The following is a 22,052-nucleotide window of genomic DNA, read 5'->3' as shown; positions in this document are numbered from 1 at the left end:
AAGGGGATTTAGGGAAACGGAAGTAATTGAACCCTCCCTACGTAAAACTAATGAGCCATTAGCAGATCCGCTGATAATATAACAAGGCTTATGTGGCCGGCTATTATGGAGGATATTAAGCCTCTACATACTGCTCTCCACTGTCCCCCTGCGCCCTGCAGTGCCCGCTCTTTAAGTACAGACATCTGTCTGGAACACAGAGGCATTGTGGGAGTCGTGTATGGCTCCATTGTGTGCACTGCCCAGGACATTCTGCTTCTTTGGATAACTTCCAGGCACTTCCTATCAGCTGCAGAGGATAAACATGGAGTTATGTGGGTCAGCAATGGCCACAGACTAGTCGCAGAATGCTGGCCGGTCTAGAAAATGCACCAAGGTCATTCAACCCCGCGGCTTTCGTGGCGGCTTACGTAATTTGGATGAATTTCATGTAGAAAGCTTTCTGCTCGTTCTCAGAATTCATGAATGACAGCAAAGCAACAAGTGATCCATTTGGATGAAGACCTGTTGATGAGCGGAGAATGAAAAAGGGCTCTGAAGCTCCTCGTAGATTGATTCTGCACACTGGGATGGCAGCATGCGTGAAAGCAACATCATCGCCAATAGGCCATAAGAGGGTCCTTATGGTGACAGGTGATATGTGCGGTGACAAGCATAGTTACATGTCAGCGCTATATCATTCTGGAAGTGCCACCACAATAACAACATCAATGTTGCTAACATTAATCTACCCAATGGTTAGAAAGGACACGCCGTGGGTTACCATACTAAAATAAGGTATTAAATGGAAGTTCAACCCAATCCATCAATGGCATCAATGTAAAATAAGAAGGTGTCTGTAGTCAGAGGCGTAACTAAAAGCTGCAAAATCTGTAACTGGGCCCCCAGCCTACCATGTGCTGATTAGAATACTGGTGTCTTCTTATGTGACGGAGGGGCCCCTAAGGCTACAGGGCCTGGGAGCAACTGCTACCTCTGCATCCGCTATAGGTACGCCACAGTCTGTAGTTGTGCTTTAACCCCTTGAGCACATGCCTATTTTTGGTTTCTTCATTTATGGAGTGAAATAAGTGGAGTGAAATGGATGGAAAAAACGCAGTTTTATATATTTTTTGTTGCAATACTTTAACCCTTTCAATCCAATTTGTATTCTGGTTTTCCTAGGGGGTTTACTCTTTTTCTGCAGATATACAACGGCGCTATCTGCTGGCTGAACCTAGTACTGCATGAGGTGATATGTTGGATAGCCTTCAACAGCAGAGAGGCAGGCAATATACAGTAAGAGAACCCCAATGGACGTCTTCCAACATCGGAGCTGTACAGCCCTAAATCGCAATGTCTTCAGACGTCAGAGGATTGGAAAGGGTTAAAATAAAAAAAAGCTGTTGGAAAACAATTATTTCTCTCGCCATCTTCTGACTTCTATAGCTTCACTTTCACTGTATTAAAGATATTCCCAAGCAGCAGTAGATCACTATAATGGATGTGATTGCTAGTGGTGAGCGAAAGTTTCAAAAGTTTGTTTGGTTCGCAGATTTTGGGGCTAAAAGTTTGGTTCAAGATGAATTAGTTCAAACCCGAACTTCATCAATCCCTCTGAAAGTGGAAGAAGAGAGGAGAAGACAGAAGACGAGTCATTTTAGTGGGTTTAGCCGAGATGAACCACCCAAGGTTCAAGTTCGCGGTAAGCAAAGTTTGACCTGAAATGGGGTTCGACTGTTTTGATTTACTCAACATTAGCGATGGCCACTTACTATAATAATGTTCCCTGAAGACCATAATGATGGGCCAAGTAGGTAGAAGAATCTTCAGATCTGACCAGAAGTGTACTTCAAAAGAAGTAATCAACCTTGGACAATTTCTTATTGAGATACTGCGATTTTACTCCCCACACGACCATCGGTTCACTAAAAACTAAAATCTAGACTCTCAACAAGGCCAATAAATGCTCTTAAATGTTCTCCAAATCATAAAAGAGACCGGAGATAATTTGCAGATTGCTTTATTATTACTAATGATTACGAATAACGAAGTGCGAAGCAACACAGAAGTGACTAGAAATGGTTTTTAGTGCAGATAGTACTCCCGTCTGCCGCCGGTCTTTGAGAAGGTCTACTCTACACCATGTGCTCATAGACTTATCACCCTTCCATCACAGGTCTCTGCTAACAAGCTTCACGGCCGCTTTCTATCAGACTCTATTGAGACCCAGGAGGTGCTTGGTAAATAAGGGAGGAGGAAGCGGCATTCATTTGCACCTCTCCAGACAGAAGCTGTGTGGCATCCTCACACCTCCGATACAAAGGCTCTAGGAGAGACGCCTTCTCCCACCATGACAGCAGGGTCTGCGATGGGATCACAGATAAGAACCATTTGCTCATACAACACTCTCTCACCCATTGTAAAAGCTTATAAAGAAGAAAATTGAGCCCGAGACCCTACATGCCATCTACGCACGTTCTTAAACGAAGAACTGTCACATTCCTCATAGGTATAGGGGACATTTAAAAAGGCTTTACGCCAGTTTTCTGGTCGTTAAATTAGGCACAAGGGATACTTGCACTAATTTTTTTATGACTTTTGAACCAGCTTTATCACTTTCGGGGAAGGTGGAGGGGACTTGTTGGAAGTGGCATGGCCACCTGGACCATCAAATTTGGTATAAATTATGCCAAAAGTGTACGCCTGATCGGCGTACGGAGCTGCTGTACACTCTGGTAAGCTGTATTATGTCTGTCATTGGAAATGACAAGCTTACTAAATTTCTCCCATTCTTCATTACAAAAACAAAAAGGGGCAAATTTACTAAGCGCACCATTTCCAATGCCGGGATTAGTACAGTTTTCCCCATCGCAAGCCTCTTCATGTATTAAGCAGATCCCCGGCAGCTCCGTACACTTTGATAGAAATGTACGCCAGTTTTTGGTGTAAACTATACATAAATCTGTTGCCGCCGGTGGGCCACACCCCTCCTGGCAAGTGTTCGCAAGTCAAATTTTGCAACTTTCCTACACCAGTTTTCTGGTGTAAAGACTTTTTAAATGTCCCCTCCAAATGGCTACCATCTTGATATGAGCATGCATAGCATATAGATGGTGCCAGGCAAAGCTTAGACTTCGAGTTACACATAAAGTTGTCAAAAAACATTAAAAATAGTACAAAATATATTGAATGGTCACTCCATTAGACATCCGGCCCTTTCACAAATGGAGCTTTCCTAATTAGGCATGTGGCCTGGAGTGCAGCATGAAATCACATGAGCAAGTTTTCCGCAGATCAGTTTCAGTATACACATGAGATGGGAAAATCCAGTGATCGGAGGAACTTCCAACAAAAGAGAATGTGGTAAAATACTGGCGGTGAAGGCGCAACACTCTAAGCTAGTTGAAAGCTAAAGGTCCAAAATGCAAAGTGAATTGTGTCACCCCCAGGCATCCTGTCATGTTTAATCCAGTCGAACTGACGAAGGGGCTCGACCCGAAACGCGTATTCACTTGCTGGTTCTTTATGTTGTTAAATAAAAAAGAAGTGCTTTCACCATCGCATCTTGGACCGTTAGCTTTCAGCTGGCTTAAGGTGTTGTGCCTTTACCACCAGTATTTTACCACATTCTCTTTCGCCATACTCATGCCCACCTTGGTGGAGCGTCATCTGGATGGCAGCACCTCCAGAACTATTTCACCGCTCTCACTGGGTCTTGCTCCACCTTCCATTTTTAGCTTTTAAATTCCAACAAGGCTTGGTCATCGGTGCTAGACGAACTGGGCCAGGAGTCCATACACCACTAACTTTAAGTATACTGGGATGGCGTGAGGGAGGAAAAACATCCAGCAAAAGGGGATCATGTGGATAGAAACAACTTGTCAACGAAAAGGGGTCAGAGGAGGATGTCAAAATGGTTCTGATGAACAGGCAGTGCACAGTCAAACAAATTGCAGCCGAATACAACGCTGGTGCCCCGACCAATATGTTCGAATGTACAACTCATCAACCCTTAGGCCTCATGTCCACGGGGAAAATCAGGCCCGCTACGGATTCTCCATGGAGAATCCGCAGCTGGTCCCTCCTGCCCCGCGGACATGAGCGCTAAAAAGAAGAATAAACTTACCTCTCGCACGCTCCGGATCTTCCCTTCGCCGTGGCGTCATGTTCTCTGCGTCGCGGCCGGATCTTCTTTCTTCGGCCTGGCGGATGCGCCGTCCCGAAGAAAAAAGATCTGGCCACGACGGAGAGAAGATGGAGCCGCGGCGAAGGGAAGAACCGGAGCGGGTGAGTAAATTCCGAATTTTGTCTCCGGACGGCTTCCATAGGCTTCAATAGAAGCCTGCGGGAGCCATCCCCGCGGGAGACCCGCACGAAAATGGAGCATGGTCCAGATTTTTTCATGCTCCATTTTTTTTTAAATCACTTTTATTGACCATCCGCGGGTATTTATCTACCCGCTGGTCATCAATGCATCCCTATGGGGTGCGGATCCGAGGGCAGGAGAAGAGTTAAAATCCGCTGCGGATTTTAATTCTTCTTTTGCCCGTGGACATGAGGCCTTAGTACAGATAGGCTATAATAGCAGATGACCAGTTCCAGCGCCATTGCTGTTTAAGAGAAAGACAAAGACAAGACTCAAGTGGGCAAAAGAATGAAAATTGAGCGGTGGAAAAATATCGGCTGGTCAGATGTATCCAGATTTTCGTTGCACCATGCTGATGGGAGGTACAAGCAGCATGAACCAATGAACCCTTCCTGTCACATGTCAATTGTTCTGACAGGTGAAGGTGGAGTAATGGTGTGGGAAATGGTTTCTTGGCACACCCCGGTTCCTCTGATATCTGTGGATGGACACCACCGCTGTTCTGGAGGCCAAAAAAGGTCCAATGTGTTCCTACATGGGTGTCTTTAATAAAGTGTCATTCAGTATGTTGTATATACTACAACATAGGATGTGACACCATATTACCTTATTTTAATGATGTTACAATCGTAATAAAAGGTCCTGGGTGTATATAATACTGTCTCAGTGGGTGATCAGCCATGAAATACTACGTGACGTGAGGCGCATTGCTGAGCAGCACCCTCCGGGCCAGAAATCCGGTGACACTAATAAACAGTAATTATTTACAGCAATTCCGGAAAAGCTAGCAGACCTCTGACAGTTGTATGATGTCACAGCGAGCGCGTTCCTGCCCGGCGCATAAGATATTCACACCCTCATTAATGCTCATGAATCTTAAGAAGGCTTTTTGCAAGCATTTAGAAAGACATTACTAGAAGCATCTATAGTGCAGTTTACTTTCTCTCTTTCCAAGCACAAATTTAATGGCCGTTTTTCTGAAATATGGACGTAGGACAGGTAGATGTGCCATACAGATGTTGGTAGGGGTGGGACACAAGGAACTACCCACCCCATTTTGACGGATACCAAGACCAGCAATCTCTAACATGCACTTTTGTAGCTACTTCCAAACCATGCTGAGAGTTGTACGAGAGTCGCCCCAAAACTAATGCTTGTTATCTTCTTATGTTGGCACATGACATCAGAAGCGGATGTTGGAGTTTGAACCTTCACGCCAATATCCGGTAAAGTTTGTTGCCATGTGACAGATGGGAGCAGAGTCTGACAAAATGGTGTCTGACACGAAAGGTATAAAAGAAAAGGTGTGTAATTGAATTCCTCCATGCGGAAAAAATGTCACCATTGACACTCACCGATGCGTGATGAGTGTTTACGGAGCCCAAACAGTGGATGTTAGCACAGTGAGGAGGTGGTAGCGCGTGCCAACAGTGGTAACAGCCATGTGAAAGACAAGTCATATTCCGGATGGCCATGCAGAGCTCGCACACTGCGAAATGAAGAGCGTCTCGATCAGCATATATGTACAAAATGGCAAATCATCGTTTCCAATGCATTGAAGCGGATATTCCCTGGTTCTAATTAGTCAATTCGCATAAATTAGCTGATCAAGATGCCATTTTCATGATGTGACAGCTGTGTAAAGCGTAACTTGTCTTTCAAGTTGCTGTTGTCACTGTTGAAACGTGCCACCCAAGGGCGTAACTATAGAGGATGCAGGGGATGCGGTTGCACCCGGGCCCAGGAGCCTTAGGGGGCCCATAAGGCCTCTCTTCTCCATATAGGGAGCCCAGTACTATGAATAAAGCATTATAGTTGGGGGCCCTGTTACAGATTTTGCATGGGGGCCCAGAAGCTTCAAGTTACGCCTCTGGTGCCACCCATCACCTCACTGTACCAACATCCAATGTTTGGTCACCATAAAGGCTCAGCATGCGTTGATGAATGTCAGGTTGCCGGATATTGGCAGGAAGATTAAAACTCTATTGCCCAGCTGCCAACATCCACTTCTGACGTCATGTGCCAACATGAGATAGGGGGCATTAGATTTGAAGCAACCCTCGTAGTTTTGCAATAGCTCGACAGCCACGGGTTGGAGACTACCGGTCTAGAGCATTAAATCTAAAAATCTATTCACTCTAGGGTCTGTTCACATAGAACAATTTTTCTCTTGCTTGATAGCAATGGCCAGTCTAATGGTATTACCATAACAGCAAGAACTGGGGTAAATAGTGATTGCTCTTTACACTGCATGGGCCAACTAGGGCGGCGGTCTACCGGCAAATGAAATCAAGAAGCTATGATTTCTAGTAAATTCTATGGCATCAATTAGATATCTACACCTAGTGTTAGGAGGTTAGTAATTAACACTTCCATTGCAGAATTCTATGTGATGATTAATGCATGATAACACTGTATGGAAAACGCTCACAAATTAACCAACCCAAGGGACTGTAAGCACCCTGATGTGTGCCCGGTACAGAACATCCTGTAGCGCTCTAAACAAAAGCCAGTCTAGACTGTGATCCGACTATTCTGGGACAGCTGCCCATGTGTGTGACTGAGCAAACTGCCCAAATAAATGCATTCCCTTCTCACATTCCCCGCAGATGGGCAGGTGGACCTAGCAACTTCAAGAGATCTTTTAGCTTTACTTGGGAAACATTTGGAATGGTGTACTACGAGAACATTAAAAGGGATCGTGTTTAATTGTTTCTATAATCCTTTATACCATTATACCTCAAATCCAAAAAATAGTTCTAATACTATTAGCGCTTTTGGACTTTTCCATTTCAGATTTTCCATCATGGTTCACATAATGGGTGGTCTTATTCAGACGACCCCTTACTTTACCCATGGAAGGTGTGATCATATGGATGGTTCTTTCTACAAGAATCAGTCTACAAAGGAGAGACACAAAATTGCACATGGGATGGGGAAGATGAAGGATCACAAGCACTGAGCCCAACTGTCCCAGGATAGAGGACTGCCATTAAAGGGACGAGCAATAAAAATAGTATAAGGCTGGCTTTCCAGTTCAGCCAAAAACCATCTCTTCTGACCACTCTGCACACACTGAGCTGCCTCTGGTGGTAGCTTATCTCCCTAAGAGGAAGAGGATTAGGCAGTTGCGATTTCAACATGCCCAATCATTCTCTTCTCCGACAATTGGCGTCATGGGAGAGGCAGGAGGTCATCATACAGATTAGATCGGACAATCCAGCCAAAATTGGCAGGTTTGGCTAACATCAATCTAATCTATTCAAATTTTTAGTATATAATCTTTAAGAAGGCCATACAAACATCACTTAACCATAGATTAGACAATAAAGTCTGATTGGTTGGGATATCTCTGGTGAGACCCCCGTCAATCCAGTGTCTCCAATTTCTCACCATCGTGGGCTCTTTGCAACCACTTGCAGTGACATGTAGATTGGACGTAGCAGTGGTCGCACATGTGTGGTGCCATTCTCTTCAATGCGGCTGAAGGAAATAACCAAATATAAGTAATCGGGTATCTCCGGCAGTCCCTCTGAAACTGAATGGAACAGAACGCCACATGCTCAACCATTGCTCCATTCAACCTCCTCCTCACTGTTGGGGGTGCACAGTGGGCTCACAATGAGGAGTAAGGGTGGACATGGGACACCTATTCTCAGGATCAGTGGAGGCCTCAGCAGTTAGACTCCCACCGATCAGACTTTTATCACCAGTCCTATGGATGAGTGATAAAAATCAATCTTGGTAGAACCTCGAATGAGATTTTAAAAAGTGAAGGTTCGTATTGTTCCCAATAGGTGGTAAATAAACAAAATTAGTGGTGACTTTTAGCACAACTGGTGATGTAGTAGTACAATCAGGCAGGGACCGTGCAATTATACTGTTCCATCTACATAGTCATTTTCTAAACATGAACAATGATACAATTGTGGGATCTCTGCAAGCGTCGGCAATTCAGACCTCTAAACTAGAAGGAAATACATACAAATGGAGGAAAACAACATAAAATTCTATAGAAAGATAAGTGGTCATTTTTTTCCATGGCAACTAGATTTTAAAGTACTACAAATGAGTGATAATAACAATATAGCGCCATCCGACAGACAGGAAAAAAATTATCCTAATGCTCCTCTTCACAATCATATGTTGTCTGATCACATCAACTGATTTGTGTGGTGGTACTTTTTATTGCCATAGTTATTTGTGTTTATTGATGCACTTGCTACTTTCAGACACTTGTCTCTGTTCCTTTCATGAAAGCCCTGCAACTCTTCCAATGGGAATATAGAATATTCAATATTAATAGTTGTTTGACCCGAATAGCTCTATATCAATGAGAGTGTTGTTGGGCAGGAATCCTAAGCACTTCTAAGCAAAGTAGCCCCAATTTTCCATGGTGCCCCTGTGCCTATTTACCCTTTCCAATCCAATTTGTATCCAGGTTTTCCTAGGGGGCTTACTCTTTTTCTGCCGTTCTACAACGGCGCTATATGCTAGCTAAAGCCAGTACTGCATGAGGTGACACGTAGGATAGGCTCCGACAGCAGAGAGGCTGGCAATATACAGTAAGAGAACCCCAATGGACGTCTACCAACAACGGAGCTGTACAGCCTTAAACCCTAATGTCTTCACAGGTCAGACAGTGGACTGGAAAGGGTTAACACACTTTAAGTACCCTTTAGTGAAAACCGAAGCATTATCCAATTTTCTATGACAATTTATTCCAGTCGCACATGACGACACATTTGCATTATAATTTAGCGATTTTTTATAACTTTACCATTGACTACCTAGACCAAAAATTGATACAAATTATAATACAGAGTTCTCACCGCAGGTATGTATTTCGGTTTCTGGCGTAGAGGCAGGCCAAGATGTAGCAGGCTTATTAAGAGGTGAATGACATTTAAAGGGGTTGTCTTATCAGAGACAACCCCTTTCAGAATGTAACTGTAATTAAAGCCGACCTCCGGTCCTGAAGTACCAAAGATGGCTGCACGGCTTCTCTGACTACATGACGCACAGTGTACATCATTAGTCTAAGACACTACAGCTGTTTTAGATGACCAGTGTTGTCCATGTGAGCAGCACCGGCCAATCAGATCAGCATGTAGTGTCTTAGACTACAAAAAAGAAAGCAGCGCTCCATGGTCCACAGGATAGAGGAATGTTGGTACATTATTGTGTTGAGCAGCCGGTACGACACATGACCGTTTATTACTAAAGCCGCAGCCTCCAGAAAGAACCAGTGATGGCCTCCGTGAGCGAGCAATAAATGTCCCGAAAAGAGGGGAATAATGGCATTGTTGTAAGGCAGGACCTTGAGTCAGCAGTGGGAAGAAAAGCCGTTATCTATACGTTTGCTAATTAAACTTTTATCAGATCTTGTATCTTTGTTAACAGCCTGATGTAGGTGCCGATTCGGCAAAGCAATGCATTGCTAATGAAGGCTTTTCTTCCAACTGCTGACTTGAGGTCCTACATCACAGCACTGCCATCATCACCCCCATTTTCTGAAGACTCATCAACTTTCAGAATGTGGCAGCCAGGGTGAACAGTAAATTGCCCTTGGTCCAGCTCCAGGAACCCCCCCCCCCCCTCAACCAACATTTTTGTGCTGGGCCGATGATACCCTCCGTTACCCGGAATGGAGAACCTCCATTGGCCGTACTTTGTGCTGCCCCTATATTATAGAAAGGTCATGTGAGTGGCCAACTTGCCTACAGCGGCTACTGCAGAGGAACTATCTGGCTTCCCACAGCTTCTGAGGAAATGGGCAAGGGGAAACTTTAGCTTTTTAGGGTCATGTCAACATGGACTACCTCCCTCCATATCAATGTGATCAGAGGAAATAGATCTGATGGGAAAACTAACTTTTTATGGGATGAAAGGGAAACACAGATAAACTGCAAACACTCCTGTCCTTGAACACTGGGGAGTAAAGTTGTGAACGAACAATTATTTCAATTATTACTGTCCTCTATACACACACTGCCTACATTACATCCAGTGTTAAATATACCATAAAAGGAGTTGTCTGCCTTTTTTTTCACTGATGACCTATTAACTGGACAGAGAATAGGTCATCAGTGAAAAAAGGGGTTGTCCAGGATCAGAGAAACATGGCTGCTTCCATCCAAAACCAGAACCACCCCTGTCCACAGGCTACGTATAGTATTGCAACTCAGCCCTACTCACTTTAGGGGAGCCGATCTGCAAAACCAAACCCAACCCATAGACAGACATGGTACTGTTTCTGGAAGAAAGTAGCCGTATTTTCTCTAATGGTATACAACCCCTTTAAGTAGGAGTTAAGTCTCGAACTTACTCCAATCACTGCTCATAACTTACGTTGACATTTTCCCATTAGGGTAGATCTATATTAGAAGATAATCCTACTTACCTTTTTTAATACACTGTCTAACGTTTCTGGCCGGCTGATATCAAAACAAATGAGTACAGCGTCGGATTCCGGGTACGCCAGAGGACGGACATTGTCATAATACGCTGAGCCTGCAAATGGAGAAAACATTAGCCAATTCCATTCGATGTCTCTATATCTTATCCCAGAGCGAAGAGAGATTAGTAAATGTCTTTCTATCACTTACACGTTATAATACAGCAATAAAACTTTCAGAAGAAAATACATTACGGTCTGGGTAGAAATAAAAACGTTATTATAAACCGTCCAGCACATCATGCCCACAGTCCTTCCTAGATAATTGGGTTTTACAGAACCCTTGGCCTCCGGGAATCAACCATCTTCCAAAGTCCGGCCCATATTCACGACACCTTCTTCGATGAAGGAAATTACCAGCAAACATAAATCTTTCTGGTATTCTCATCTCTCATGTGATTAGCAATTCTCTTCAGCTAGCTTCTTAGGCGGAATGCCTAGACCGTTATCTGCTTTTTTCTGGAAGCGCCACCAGCTATGTCTGGTATTGCAGGTCATCCCCATTGAAGTGAGCGGTGCTGACTTGTAATGCCAGACTAAGCCCATGGGCAAGAGTGGTGCCAATGAACACCCTATTTTCTAATCCTGGAATCCCCTTCTAGTGTTTGGCAAGTCAATGAGTTACGAGTAGAGATGAGCGAGCATACTCACTAAGGACAATTACTCGATCGAGCATTGTCCTTAGCGAGTATCTCCCCGCTCGGAAGAAAAGGTTTGGCTGCCGGCGCGGGTGAGAGGTGAGTTGCGGCAATGAGCAGGGGGGAGCGGGGGGGGGGGGGGGGGGAGAGGGAGAGATCTCCCCTCCGTTCCTCCCCGCCCCCTGCCTGCCGCCGGCAGCCGAATCTTTTCTTCCGAGCGGGCAGGTACTCGCTAAGGGCAATGCTCGATTGAGTAATTGCCCTTAGCGAGTATGATTGCTCATCTCTAGTTATGAGATTATTTACAAATGCAGATAAGAGTTGAAGAAAAAAATCCAACTCATCCAAAGACTCGGCAGAAACCTAAAACTCCCAACTTTATTTCATAAATTTTTAAAAGAATGGCGACCACGACTCCATATACTTTACAAGTATCGTGTGCTTCTGTTTGGTCGGACATGTCCGTCCTCTCCATGTAGTTTGGCGTTGGCTGGTCTTTTCATGTGTTTCATGAGATTCTCCAGCACAACTCACATCGGACAGCACATGGGGTATACTAGTATGCTGGCCAAGCCCTGCGGGTAGTGGGCATTGCATGTTTTACTCTCACCCATGATATGGACAAAGATAGGATATGCTAAGATTTTTTTGCATAGACCGTGGGTCTGTGGAAAAAAAAAAACAGGAAAAATAATCGCATATGTGAAAAAGTCAATGTGTCTGTGTGCCGCCTGTGGCAAACACCGGCTGCAGACGGATGGCCTTATACGGGACAACTATCGTCCGGATGGTTGCTGAATAGAACGCCCACAAACTGGATGTTAACCCTTTCCAATCCACTGTCTGATGTCTAAAGACATTATGATTAAAGGCTGTACGGCTCCGATGTTGGAAGACATCCGTTGGGGTGCTCTTACTGTATATTGCCAGCCTCTCAGCTGTCGGAGCCTATCCAATGTGTCACCTCATGCAGTACTGGCTTTAGCCACCATATAGCGATGTTGTATAACGGCAGAAAAAGAGTAAGCCGCCTAGGAAAACCAGGATACAAATTGGATTGGAAAGAGTTAAGAGAGTAATCATTCACTAGTCGCTTTCAGCTCCCCTAAAAAATAGTCTCTTTTTGATTAAAGGGGTTGTCTCGCGGCAGCAAGTGGGGTTATACACTTCTGTATGGCCATATTAATGCACTTTGTAATATACATCGTGCATTAAATATGAGCCATACAGAAGTTATTCACTTACCTGCTCCGTTGCTAGCGTCCCCGTTGCCATGGTTCCGTCTAACTTCGGTGTCTTCTTGCTTTTTTAGACGCGCTTGCGCAGATGCATCTTCTCCCTTCGGCTGGTCTTGGAAGCATCGGCGTTTTGGCTCCGCCCCCTTTTCGCGTCATCGCGTAGCTCCGCCCCCGTCATGTGCCGATTCCAGCCAATCAGGAGGCTGGAACCGGCACACGTCATGGGGCGGAGCTACGCGATGATGCGTCCAAGGGGGCGGAGCCAAAACGCCGATGCTTCCAAGACCAGCCGAAGGGAGAAGATGCATCTGCGCAAGCGCGTCTAAAAAAGCAAGAAGACACCGAAGTTAGACGGAACCATGGCAACGGGGACGCTAGCAACGGAGCAGGTAAGTGAATAACTTCTGTATGGCTCATATTTAATGCACGATGTATATTACAAAGTGCATTAATATGGCCATACAGAAGTGTATAACCCACTTGCTGCCGCGAGACAACCCCTTTAATCATAGTCTGATTAAACAGGTCATCGTTGCCTTTGAACAACTTTGCAGGGAGGTCTACACTTTTTGGTGTGCACCTCCCATCGAATGCTGATTGGTTCCTGATTTTTTTCTTTGAACATTTTGCCCTTTATCTTCATGCTGATTGGTTCCCGAAAACACAAAGACATCCAAGTGATCCTCGACTGAACAGTCCTTGTTGGTCTTCGAGAGAACACCCGCTACTACGGTCTTTGGTTTTGGTCTTCGAGGATACACTCACGATACACCAGCAAGAGACTGAAGCAGCGAGTGTTCACTGAAAGGCTACTCACATGTATTTATGTGCGATCAGTGAACTTTGCAATCAGTGATCGTGCATTGGGGAGGGGTTTACATTTCTAAAACAAGCCTCCAAAGAACCTCACGGCTTTTAATGACCATTTCGAGCGACTATTCAGACAATAGTTATACTAACAAGTGAACTGTGTTCTTTAAGAACATACAACCCCCTTCCATCTTTTGGCGACCATGTGTACACCTCTAAAAATGTCTATTACTAACCCAAAGGAGCAAGCAAATACAAGACCTAGTCGAATATTAATACAACCGAATGTAGCGAATCAATTCCCAGTCCTATTACAGACTATAGTCGGATGTCGATGGCCGTCTATGGCTTGTTGGCAGGAGCTTGGGTCATTTACACAGAATCTAAGATTAAGGTTTTCTATCATTTATATGATTTGGAGAATCTCTGTATCACATTGCACTTTCCTTTCTTCTCCGGATCTGTAACCGCTTCTTCCCCACGTCAAAGCAGTTTGCAATATATGAGAAAACGCCAAGACGACAGCATAAAAAAGGGACATAAATATAAAGTGAACTGAGCTGTAACTTGTGATTTACACACAGGTTGTAAAACACACATGAAGACCTTTTAGTGACAGTTTATGTGATGCCACACATTAAGGTTTAGCATTGCAGCAGCACAAAACACCTCAAGTTGTACGCAAGTCACAGTAAGCCGACTGCGGTCACAGCAGCCAGGAGAGCAAACAGCACAATGACTGTACTAGGGGTATCAGTGCAGAATGACTGGGCAGCTGGGGTACGGGGGCGGGGGGAACCTCCAAGTGTTCATTAACCTGCCCCTAACTTTAAAGGGGTTGTTTAGCTATAAATTACTGGGGGTCTATGCTCAGGATGTGTCTTCAATAGTTGATCAGCAGGGATCAATCGCCAGGGACCTCTGCTGATCAGCTGTTCTATAATCAGAAATGCTTGTGCACTGAGCTGATTTCTACAGGAAGCAGACAGCTCTGTTCCCACTGCAGTGGCCAGGCTTGGAATTACATTCATTTCAATGGGAACTTTGCCTGTAATACCAAGCCTGACCACTGCAGTTGGAATTGAGCTGTCTAATCCTGCACACATGAGTTCACTGGCTGAGAGAATAGCTGATGGACAGGGCTCCTTGGCAGCAAACTGCCGCCAATCTACTACTGATGGCCTATCCTGAGAATAGGCCATCAATAGTTTACAACTGAGCAACTCCTTCAATATATTTATTTTTCGATAGCCAATTCAACTAATTTGTCACATAATGTCACAGTGGCCAACTGCCCCTGTGAATATTGCAAGAGTGATCCATGAGTAGTGATAGATTGCCACATGAATGGTTCCAAGCATCCTCAATGAATAGTGCCAGGCTGCCCTGGTGCTACGTCTGACTCCAGTTTTGGAGGAGACTGCCAAGGCTAACAATCCAAAAGATTTTCCCTTTTTCATAAGGCTCTGGGAGTATTAGCTATACAAGATTAGCACATCAGGAGGGATGTCGCTGAACCCTGTCCCTACATAGAAGTCCCAAAACAGTGGCATGGCCTCCCTTATACAATGTATGCCATTGTTGCCCACCATCTAACCTAGTCTCTGACTTCGACTCTACTCCCGAAATCACGGCCTTGCCACTTTCACATATGGCTCAAAACATAATTACATGAATTAGCATATCTTCACCTATCCACACAATATTCTCTACCGGTACACAAACTCTAATAATTGCTTCTCACTACACAATACTCCCTAGAGATATAATAGTCACATTGGAGTAAAGATGACCATAAATGAACGACCCTTCAACTACACACAGATGGAAAGCTTCCCGCCACTTCAACAAGCTTGGATATTTTTTTGCTAAAGACGAACTAGAAAAATGGCAAAACAGATGGAGTAGATTTGGTGCTACAGACACAACGAATCAGTCAGACCACTAGCGGTTGTCTTTGCAGCTGTGGCTATCTGATCACGTAGCACAATGTAGGAGTCTTTCCCTTTTGCAAGGCCTTTCATTTTCTTGCCATGTGTCCCTTCCTCTTGAGCTACATCTTGCCCAATTCACTGTGACACATGATGGAAAACACCGAGTTGACACTTTTCGTAACCGGAATTTGGCTGCGAGCACAAACCTCTGAAAAAAGAGAAATATTTCTCAGTGCAACAAAGCATACCTGTGACATATACACAGAGACGACCTCGCCTTGTGTAATCACCAAGAGCCAACGCAAGCCGAGCAATCAGGTCAGACGGGATGGCAGCCTGCAGGGAGGCTGCATACGAACGCAGACACACATAGCAACATAATATGTGACACATAGCACACATCAGATCTAATCTCAGAGTAAATGTAACCTGAACAGCACCATCGATTCATCAACCCCCCCAACTGCATGACATTGGACAGGGAGAAAAATACATCTGACCTGTCCAAAAATGTCATCAAAGGGCCTGCAACAAGAGTTAGAACTGGGAAATGGCCAAAGTAGTGATGTATTAAAATCAAAACTCAGGACTTAACCCAATTAAAGAAAATGTTCCCAAAAGATGAATCTCGTCAGGACAATGCTTATTGATTTGCCCTACTTTTACATCATAGAGAGGTCCTCGACTTCGCTGTAAGGGCCCAAGCAAAGGGCTTCTACAAACAGACCAGTCCTTCCACAATTAGAGGTTCCCTGTATGCAAATTAGACGGAATGTAGCATAAAATCAAGTGAACAAGGTTCCGATGGATCAGTTTAATTGTGAATGCGAATTAGATGGGAAAATCTGAGTGATCGGAGTGACTTGCAATGAGCCTTGGTCATTGGTGCTAGACCAGCTGGGCCAGGATTTCATACACTGCCAACCTCATGGGGGTTTCTTGTACAAGAGTGAGGAGAGTATACTGAGAATGGTGTGATCAAGGCCAATCATCCGGTCAAATGGGATCCGGTGGACCTAGACAACGTGTAAGTGATAGGGGTCGGAGAAGGATGTCAACAATCATTCTGATGAATAGATACTACAAGGTCAAGCAAGATGCAGCCGAATACAACACTGGTGTCCAAGTAACTCTTCCGAATGCACAACTCATCATTCCTTAGCACAGATGGGCACAATGACCAGTTCAATCGCCAATGCTAAGAGAAACAGAAACATGAGCTGCCAGTGGGCAAAAGAGCTCAAAGACGGTATCACTGAGCAGTGGGGATATCACCTGGTCAGATAAATCTGGATTTCTGTGGAACCATGCTGATAAGAAAGTTAGAATTTGGTGGAAGCAGCATGAATCGATGAACCCTTCCTGTCAGCTGTTCAGAACGTCAGTGCCTCTATCTAATCTGTGGCAACTACAAGGTCTCTTGTCCCCATGGCCAAATACTCCTGTAGAATGATTTCAACACCTAGTAGAATAGTTGTGGTGCTAAAGGAGGTCCAACAGGCTACTAGATGGGGGTCTCTAATAGAATGGCAATTGAGTGTATCTACTGGATTGCTAAAGGAATGTTTGGAAAGCCTTTATCTTTGGTTGCAGTGCAAAACATCAAACCCATAGAAGTGAAGGTTTTTATTAAATTACCCAAAGTATCTTGATGCTCTGACCATTTTATAGATGACTCTAGTGAAAGTTGTAATCACTTTCTTCCACGCTGTTTACTTCATCTGTTCGGTGATGTCCAGCCGTCGGTCATCGCCATAAATTTATAGAGAGAGATTATTATTACATTGTAAACTCGCATGAGCAAGGTCCCTCATTACCTCTCACTGCGCCCGTGATATATAACCATAAATAGAGGGCCATAAAAGTAATAACTGCTGTCACCCGAAGCATGGCGGCCATTTTGAGATGATGGGAACAAGTGTTTTACAAGGTACGTTACAGGGTTAATGGTCCGGAAAGTCACATCTGCCTTTTTCCTATATCCATAAGTACAATGATTGCTAGCCTGGAGAGGGGAGACAAGGTGCTAAATTATGTATGACCCTACATCCGGGCGCTCGGCACAGCAGGTGACAGCTGCTGGATGACACTAAGTGGCAAAATGATTTTCGGAGTCAACAGAAGAGCATGTGTAGGAAGTAAGAACATTGAGGTAAAGGTCAAGGACTGAACGAGCAGAGTGAAAAATAAATAGGTTTTTGACAAATAGTTAAGGATCGGGGAAACCGCATATTTTAGAAAGCGAAGAAGAAAAAAAAACAATTACGTGTGTTTTTCAGGAGAAGGGGCCGCAAATAATATTATCATCCACAGGGGTCAGCGCCAACCTTGGGTATGACTACAACTCAAGAACCGGTTATATTAATGCCAAATTAGATAGACAAAAAAGCACTGCTTGTAATATATAACAGCGCCACCTGCTGGTCAGTTAATAATGAAGTGCTCAACTTTATGCCCAAGAAAATATATGTCTATATCACTGTATGTCTATATCACCAAAGGACCTACCTTAATAGTCATCAATACTGCAATGGGTCCAATTCTCAGTATGGGACCTACCTCTGTACTGCTGACGCAGCCCCTAGGAATCGTCTTATCCCTCATTACACCGCTGTCTGCAGTTGTGGAAGGAATAATTAGCTACACTGAAGAGTGTGACAGCAGGAGGTGTGCGAAAACCTGCAGCTTCTGTAGAGATTCATTAACTCCTCTGCTACCAGATTGACACAGGAATGAAGTTGAATGACACCAGTAATGATCCCATATACTATCGCTATAATGATATTTCTGCAATGTAGAGCCAAGTATTAAGCATGGGTGCCTTACACGACGCCTTCCAAATTCAGCTACGCTGCCAGCCAGAGATGGAAGTTGAAGCTTCTGGGCCCTGTTGCAAAATCTGTAATAGGGCCCCAACTATAATGCTTTATTCATAGTATTGGGCTCCCGATATGGAGAAGAGAGGCCTTATGGGCCCCCTAAGGCTTCTGGCCCGGGTGCAACTGCATCCCCTATAGTTACGCCCCAGCTGCCAGCATTCTCCTATCAGCCCAGCTTGGCCCATTTCTGTCATGGTCTACATGGGCCCCCTACTCCAAGGCTGAACACGGTATGTAGCAACCATATAGCAATATTTTTCCTTAGAGACAGTTACGGTATTCTGTAACTTATATTTAGACCACTGCTAGGATCCATCCACGTCCCATCTACCAAGTACTACTTGTAATACTGATGTCTGAAGATGTGACAAAGAAGTCTTTTGGCCTCTTAAGGAACCAGGTCTTGGGTGCAACTGTTACCTCTACACCCCTTTAGTTACACCCCTGTACGTAAGGGAAAATAAACCCAAGATGCAGTCGTTTAAAGAGCCCTTACTTGTACTGTCACAGTTACACCGCAGTAATATATGTATTGAGGCGATTATGTAATTATGCCGCCCAAGGCTTGAGGCACTTCTTCAGAGCGGGTAATGGATTGTTCTTGTGTTACTTCCTTAATGCCGCAGACACAACTGTTTACCAAACGAATCCGAGGGTGAAACATTGACTGTATTTGTTAAGACAAGCATTATGTTACAGAGGTGCAAACCCGCAACCTGCCCTTAAAATGGGGTTGTACCTGCATCACCAGTAATCCTCTATCCCAGAATGGGGATAACTTGCTGATTGCTCGGGGTCACACCAACAGCAGTTGTGTGTACCTCCTCTCCCAGTGATGAGGAGAATGAATGCAGCGCTACTTGTGCTGACGCTCCAATCACTTTCAATGGGACTGTGGAGGTAGCCGAGTACAAGAGTTTGGGTATTTCCACCAGCCCCAATGATGAATGGAGCGCCGCCTGCACATGTTCATCCAGCGCTCCCTTCATTATGACATCACTGCAGTGACAGGCAAAAGGGGACATGAGACTCCCTATTTTTAAGATCGGCGAGGATGTCAGTGGTGTGACCCACAAGTTATTCCCAATCCTGTTAATAGGGGATAACTTGTGACCCTGGTAGTAGCCTTTAATGGAAAAATCTATCAAGTGAATGGGGTTTTCAAAACTTCATTCACGTTCTGTACCGTCCTGTGTAGCAGATATTCAGTGTGGAATCCAGAACAAATCTGCCATGTCTGAACTAAGGTTAAAGTCGAGGTCATCCAGGACTTTTATTATGGATGACACATCCACAAACTATTTCATTAACAATTGATCGGTGGGGGTCCCCATTTGGAATGCTGGGGCCCACTATCAGTATGGACATTGCAGCGGCCTAGTTTGGTACTACAGGCATAGGTCACAATTAATTCAATGAAAGCTATACATGTAGTATCAAACCGGGCCACTGCCATGTTGACAGTATTACCTGCTTCCAGCGCTGTCCGTACTGGCAGAGGGCCGAGCAATCTCCAGCGCCGTTTGTTCTATTAAAAAAAGGAGCAACGGTGCCCACATCAATCATTTGTAAGGTGCATTAAAAACATATAGAGCTCTTGCAGGAGAAGGGGGCAGGAGTTATCTCATGCTGCCCATAGAAGTCTATGGAAATTAAAGGGCAAGGAAGAAGCTGCTGAAGAGTGAGAAGAGCAGAAAGACACATGCAGATATGGCAGCCACAGTGAGGGCTTTACTGGGTTGTAGCTACTGGAATCACATCTACATTGCTCATTGACTTACGTGATGTTGCCATTTCTCAGTCTGTGCTAGAGAAAGTTAGGGAGCAGAATCTACCATTTGCTCCATGCACAGTGTATGGAACACCTCATAGCAGTTAGTCTTTACCCACCAGCTCAGAGAAAACTGAAAATTAAGAGATGGAATCTCCAGAGAGAAGAACTAGTGAAAACCGCAAGTCATAATGAACAAACTGTGTTATACCTCATCTACGCACACAACCTGTTATTTTCAAAATTCATGTATGGCCAACCTGAAGGGCATTTTACACATCCGATGGCAAGAATGCTCATGTGACGCCACCAGTTAGTGAGCGGAATGGAATGAAACTGATAGCATTCCTTAAAGAAAACACACTAATAATTCAATGAGGAAAATGGAAACGCTTAATTCCATTTGAATTTTTTCTTCCTGCTCCAAAAAATGAAACAGACAGAAATAAAATGGCAATTCCTAATGCAGAGCCCTTATCTAGTGTTTAAAATGGGTTTTCTTCACCAAACAGTTAAATATGGAAGCGCTTAGAACAATTCGTGTTTCTTTCCTCGCAGGTTATCTGCATCTACCCAGTTAAGCTGTGGATGCTCCCGGCATGACACCGGCATATAGACGTGCCCCTGCTGTTTGTTTTACATTTCAGTTGACTCCTTCTAACCGCAGAACCTTATGATAATCCCAGTGCATACAGCGAGCTGAAAACCGACCGCCGGAAAGGACTTACTGCCTTGAATGTCAATACATACCTCCTGCGATATAAAGCTGCAATGTGGACACTGTATCAGTTCCAAGATTTGGAAGACTGAATTATGTAACATTGTGAACCTTCACCCAACCTTAGCAACTTTTGTATCACGTATCCCACACCCGGAGGGAACACAGCCGAAGTAACGACTCTGGCAGCTTGGTCAGGCCTTAACAACGTCCGTCACAACTATAGGAACTGCATCACTAGGCTGTAATGAACATATTGCCAGTACGTTATCAATGTGGCCTTGGGGGGAAGACAAGCAGATGCGTATCTGTGGTGCGGAGAAGGCAAGCGCAGAACATGAAAGCGTGAGATATCACTGAAATTACAGCATGGGGCTTCCCTGTATGGCCCAGTATCAGCATCAAGAATGACAACCGGATAGGAAGAAACACACTATTAATTAGTATTTAATCAGTGGCAATCTTATATGTTCTAATTATGGTAGAAACGAGAATCACAGGATCCTCTTACAGAGGCGAACTAATGCCGCTAGGAAAGTCTTGGCCTGGCCGTGTCTATGAAAGTAGTGGCAGGAGCTGCCTTCCAAAAAAGAAACATTTTTATAGTATATACTGCTACATCTTTGTACTTATTGTGTATGTTATGTGCATTGCCATTATGTTATTGCTATGTCATTGGTGCTGGCTTTCCTCTCCTAGCGCAGGGCAAGTTGATGAACACATAAACTCTCATTTCTCAGTTGATTACATCTTTTGTGCAGCTGAAATAGAATCATCGCTGTAGGCATCACACCTCCTCATACACACAGGGAATGTGCCGCCCGCAATGATGAAACTGTATGCAGGACAGTCGTACATTCGCTTGCTCCCCCATACATTTTGAATTGGCCTTTGTGAAGGCCAGTTCATCACCTTTATTTATATACCACATACATACTACACAGCACTTTACATTGATATTATGGGCCCCGTCTCAACTGGGGTTCACAATTTTCAAATTTCCCCGTAACAGAAATGGTGCTGATTTTGACACTGTTGGTTTGGATTTTGACACAGTTCTTGATGCAAATCTGCAGTAGATTTCACACCACTTCCAGGTGAACATATCCTAAGCATGTTTTTTGGAGGGAAGCAGAGTACCCAGAGGAAAATCCTGCAAACAATCTATACAAACTCCATACAGATCTTGTCTTTAGCTGGATTTGAACCTAGGACCCCAGTGCAAGACTACAGTGTTAATCACTGAGCCACCGTGGAGC

General features: G+C 44.4%; 1 protein-coding gene across 1 annotated transcript in view; it reads right to left on the bottom strand.

The window, feature by feature from the left end:
- Positions 1-22,052, bottom strand: part of RND2 (Rho family GTPase 2) — a 92,383-nt gene that overhangs the window by 21,491 nt on the left and 48,840 nt on the right. Inside the window, exon 3 of the mRNA XM_066585829.1 lies at positions 10,752-10,861. Coding sequence (XP_066441926.1) covers positions 10,752-10,861 — 110 coding nt within the window. The remainder of the gene's footprint in view (positions 1-10,751; positions 10,862-22,052) is intronic.

The sequence above is a fragment of the Eleutherodactylus coqui genome, chromosome 13 (genome assembly GCF_035609145.1).
Source record: "Eleutherodactylus coqui strain aEleCoq1 chromosome 13, aEleCoq1.hap1, whole genome shotgun sequence".
NCBI lineage: Eukaryota > Metazoa > Chordata > Amphibia > Anura > Eleutherodactylidae > Eleutherodactylus > Eleutherodactylus coqui.
This window is presented reverse-complemented; position numbering and strand designations above follow the sequence as displayed.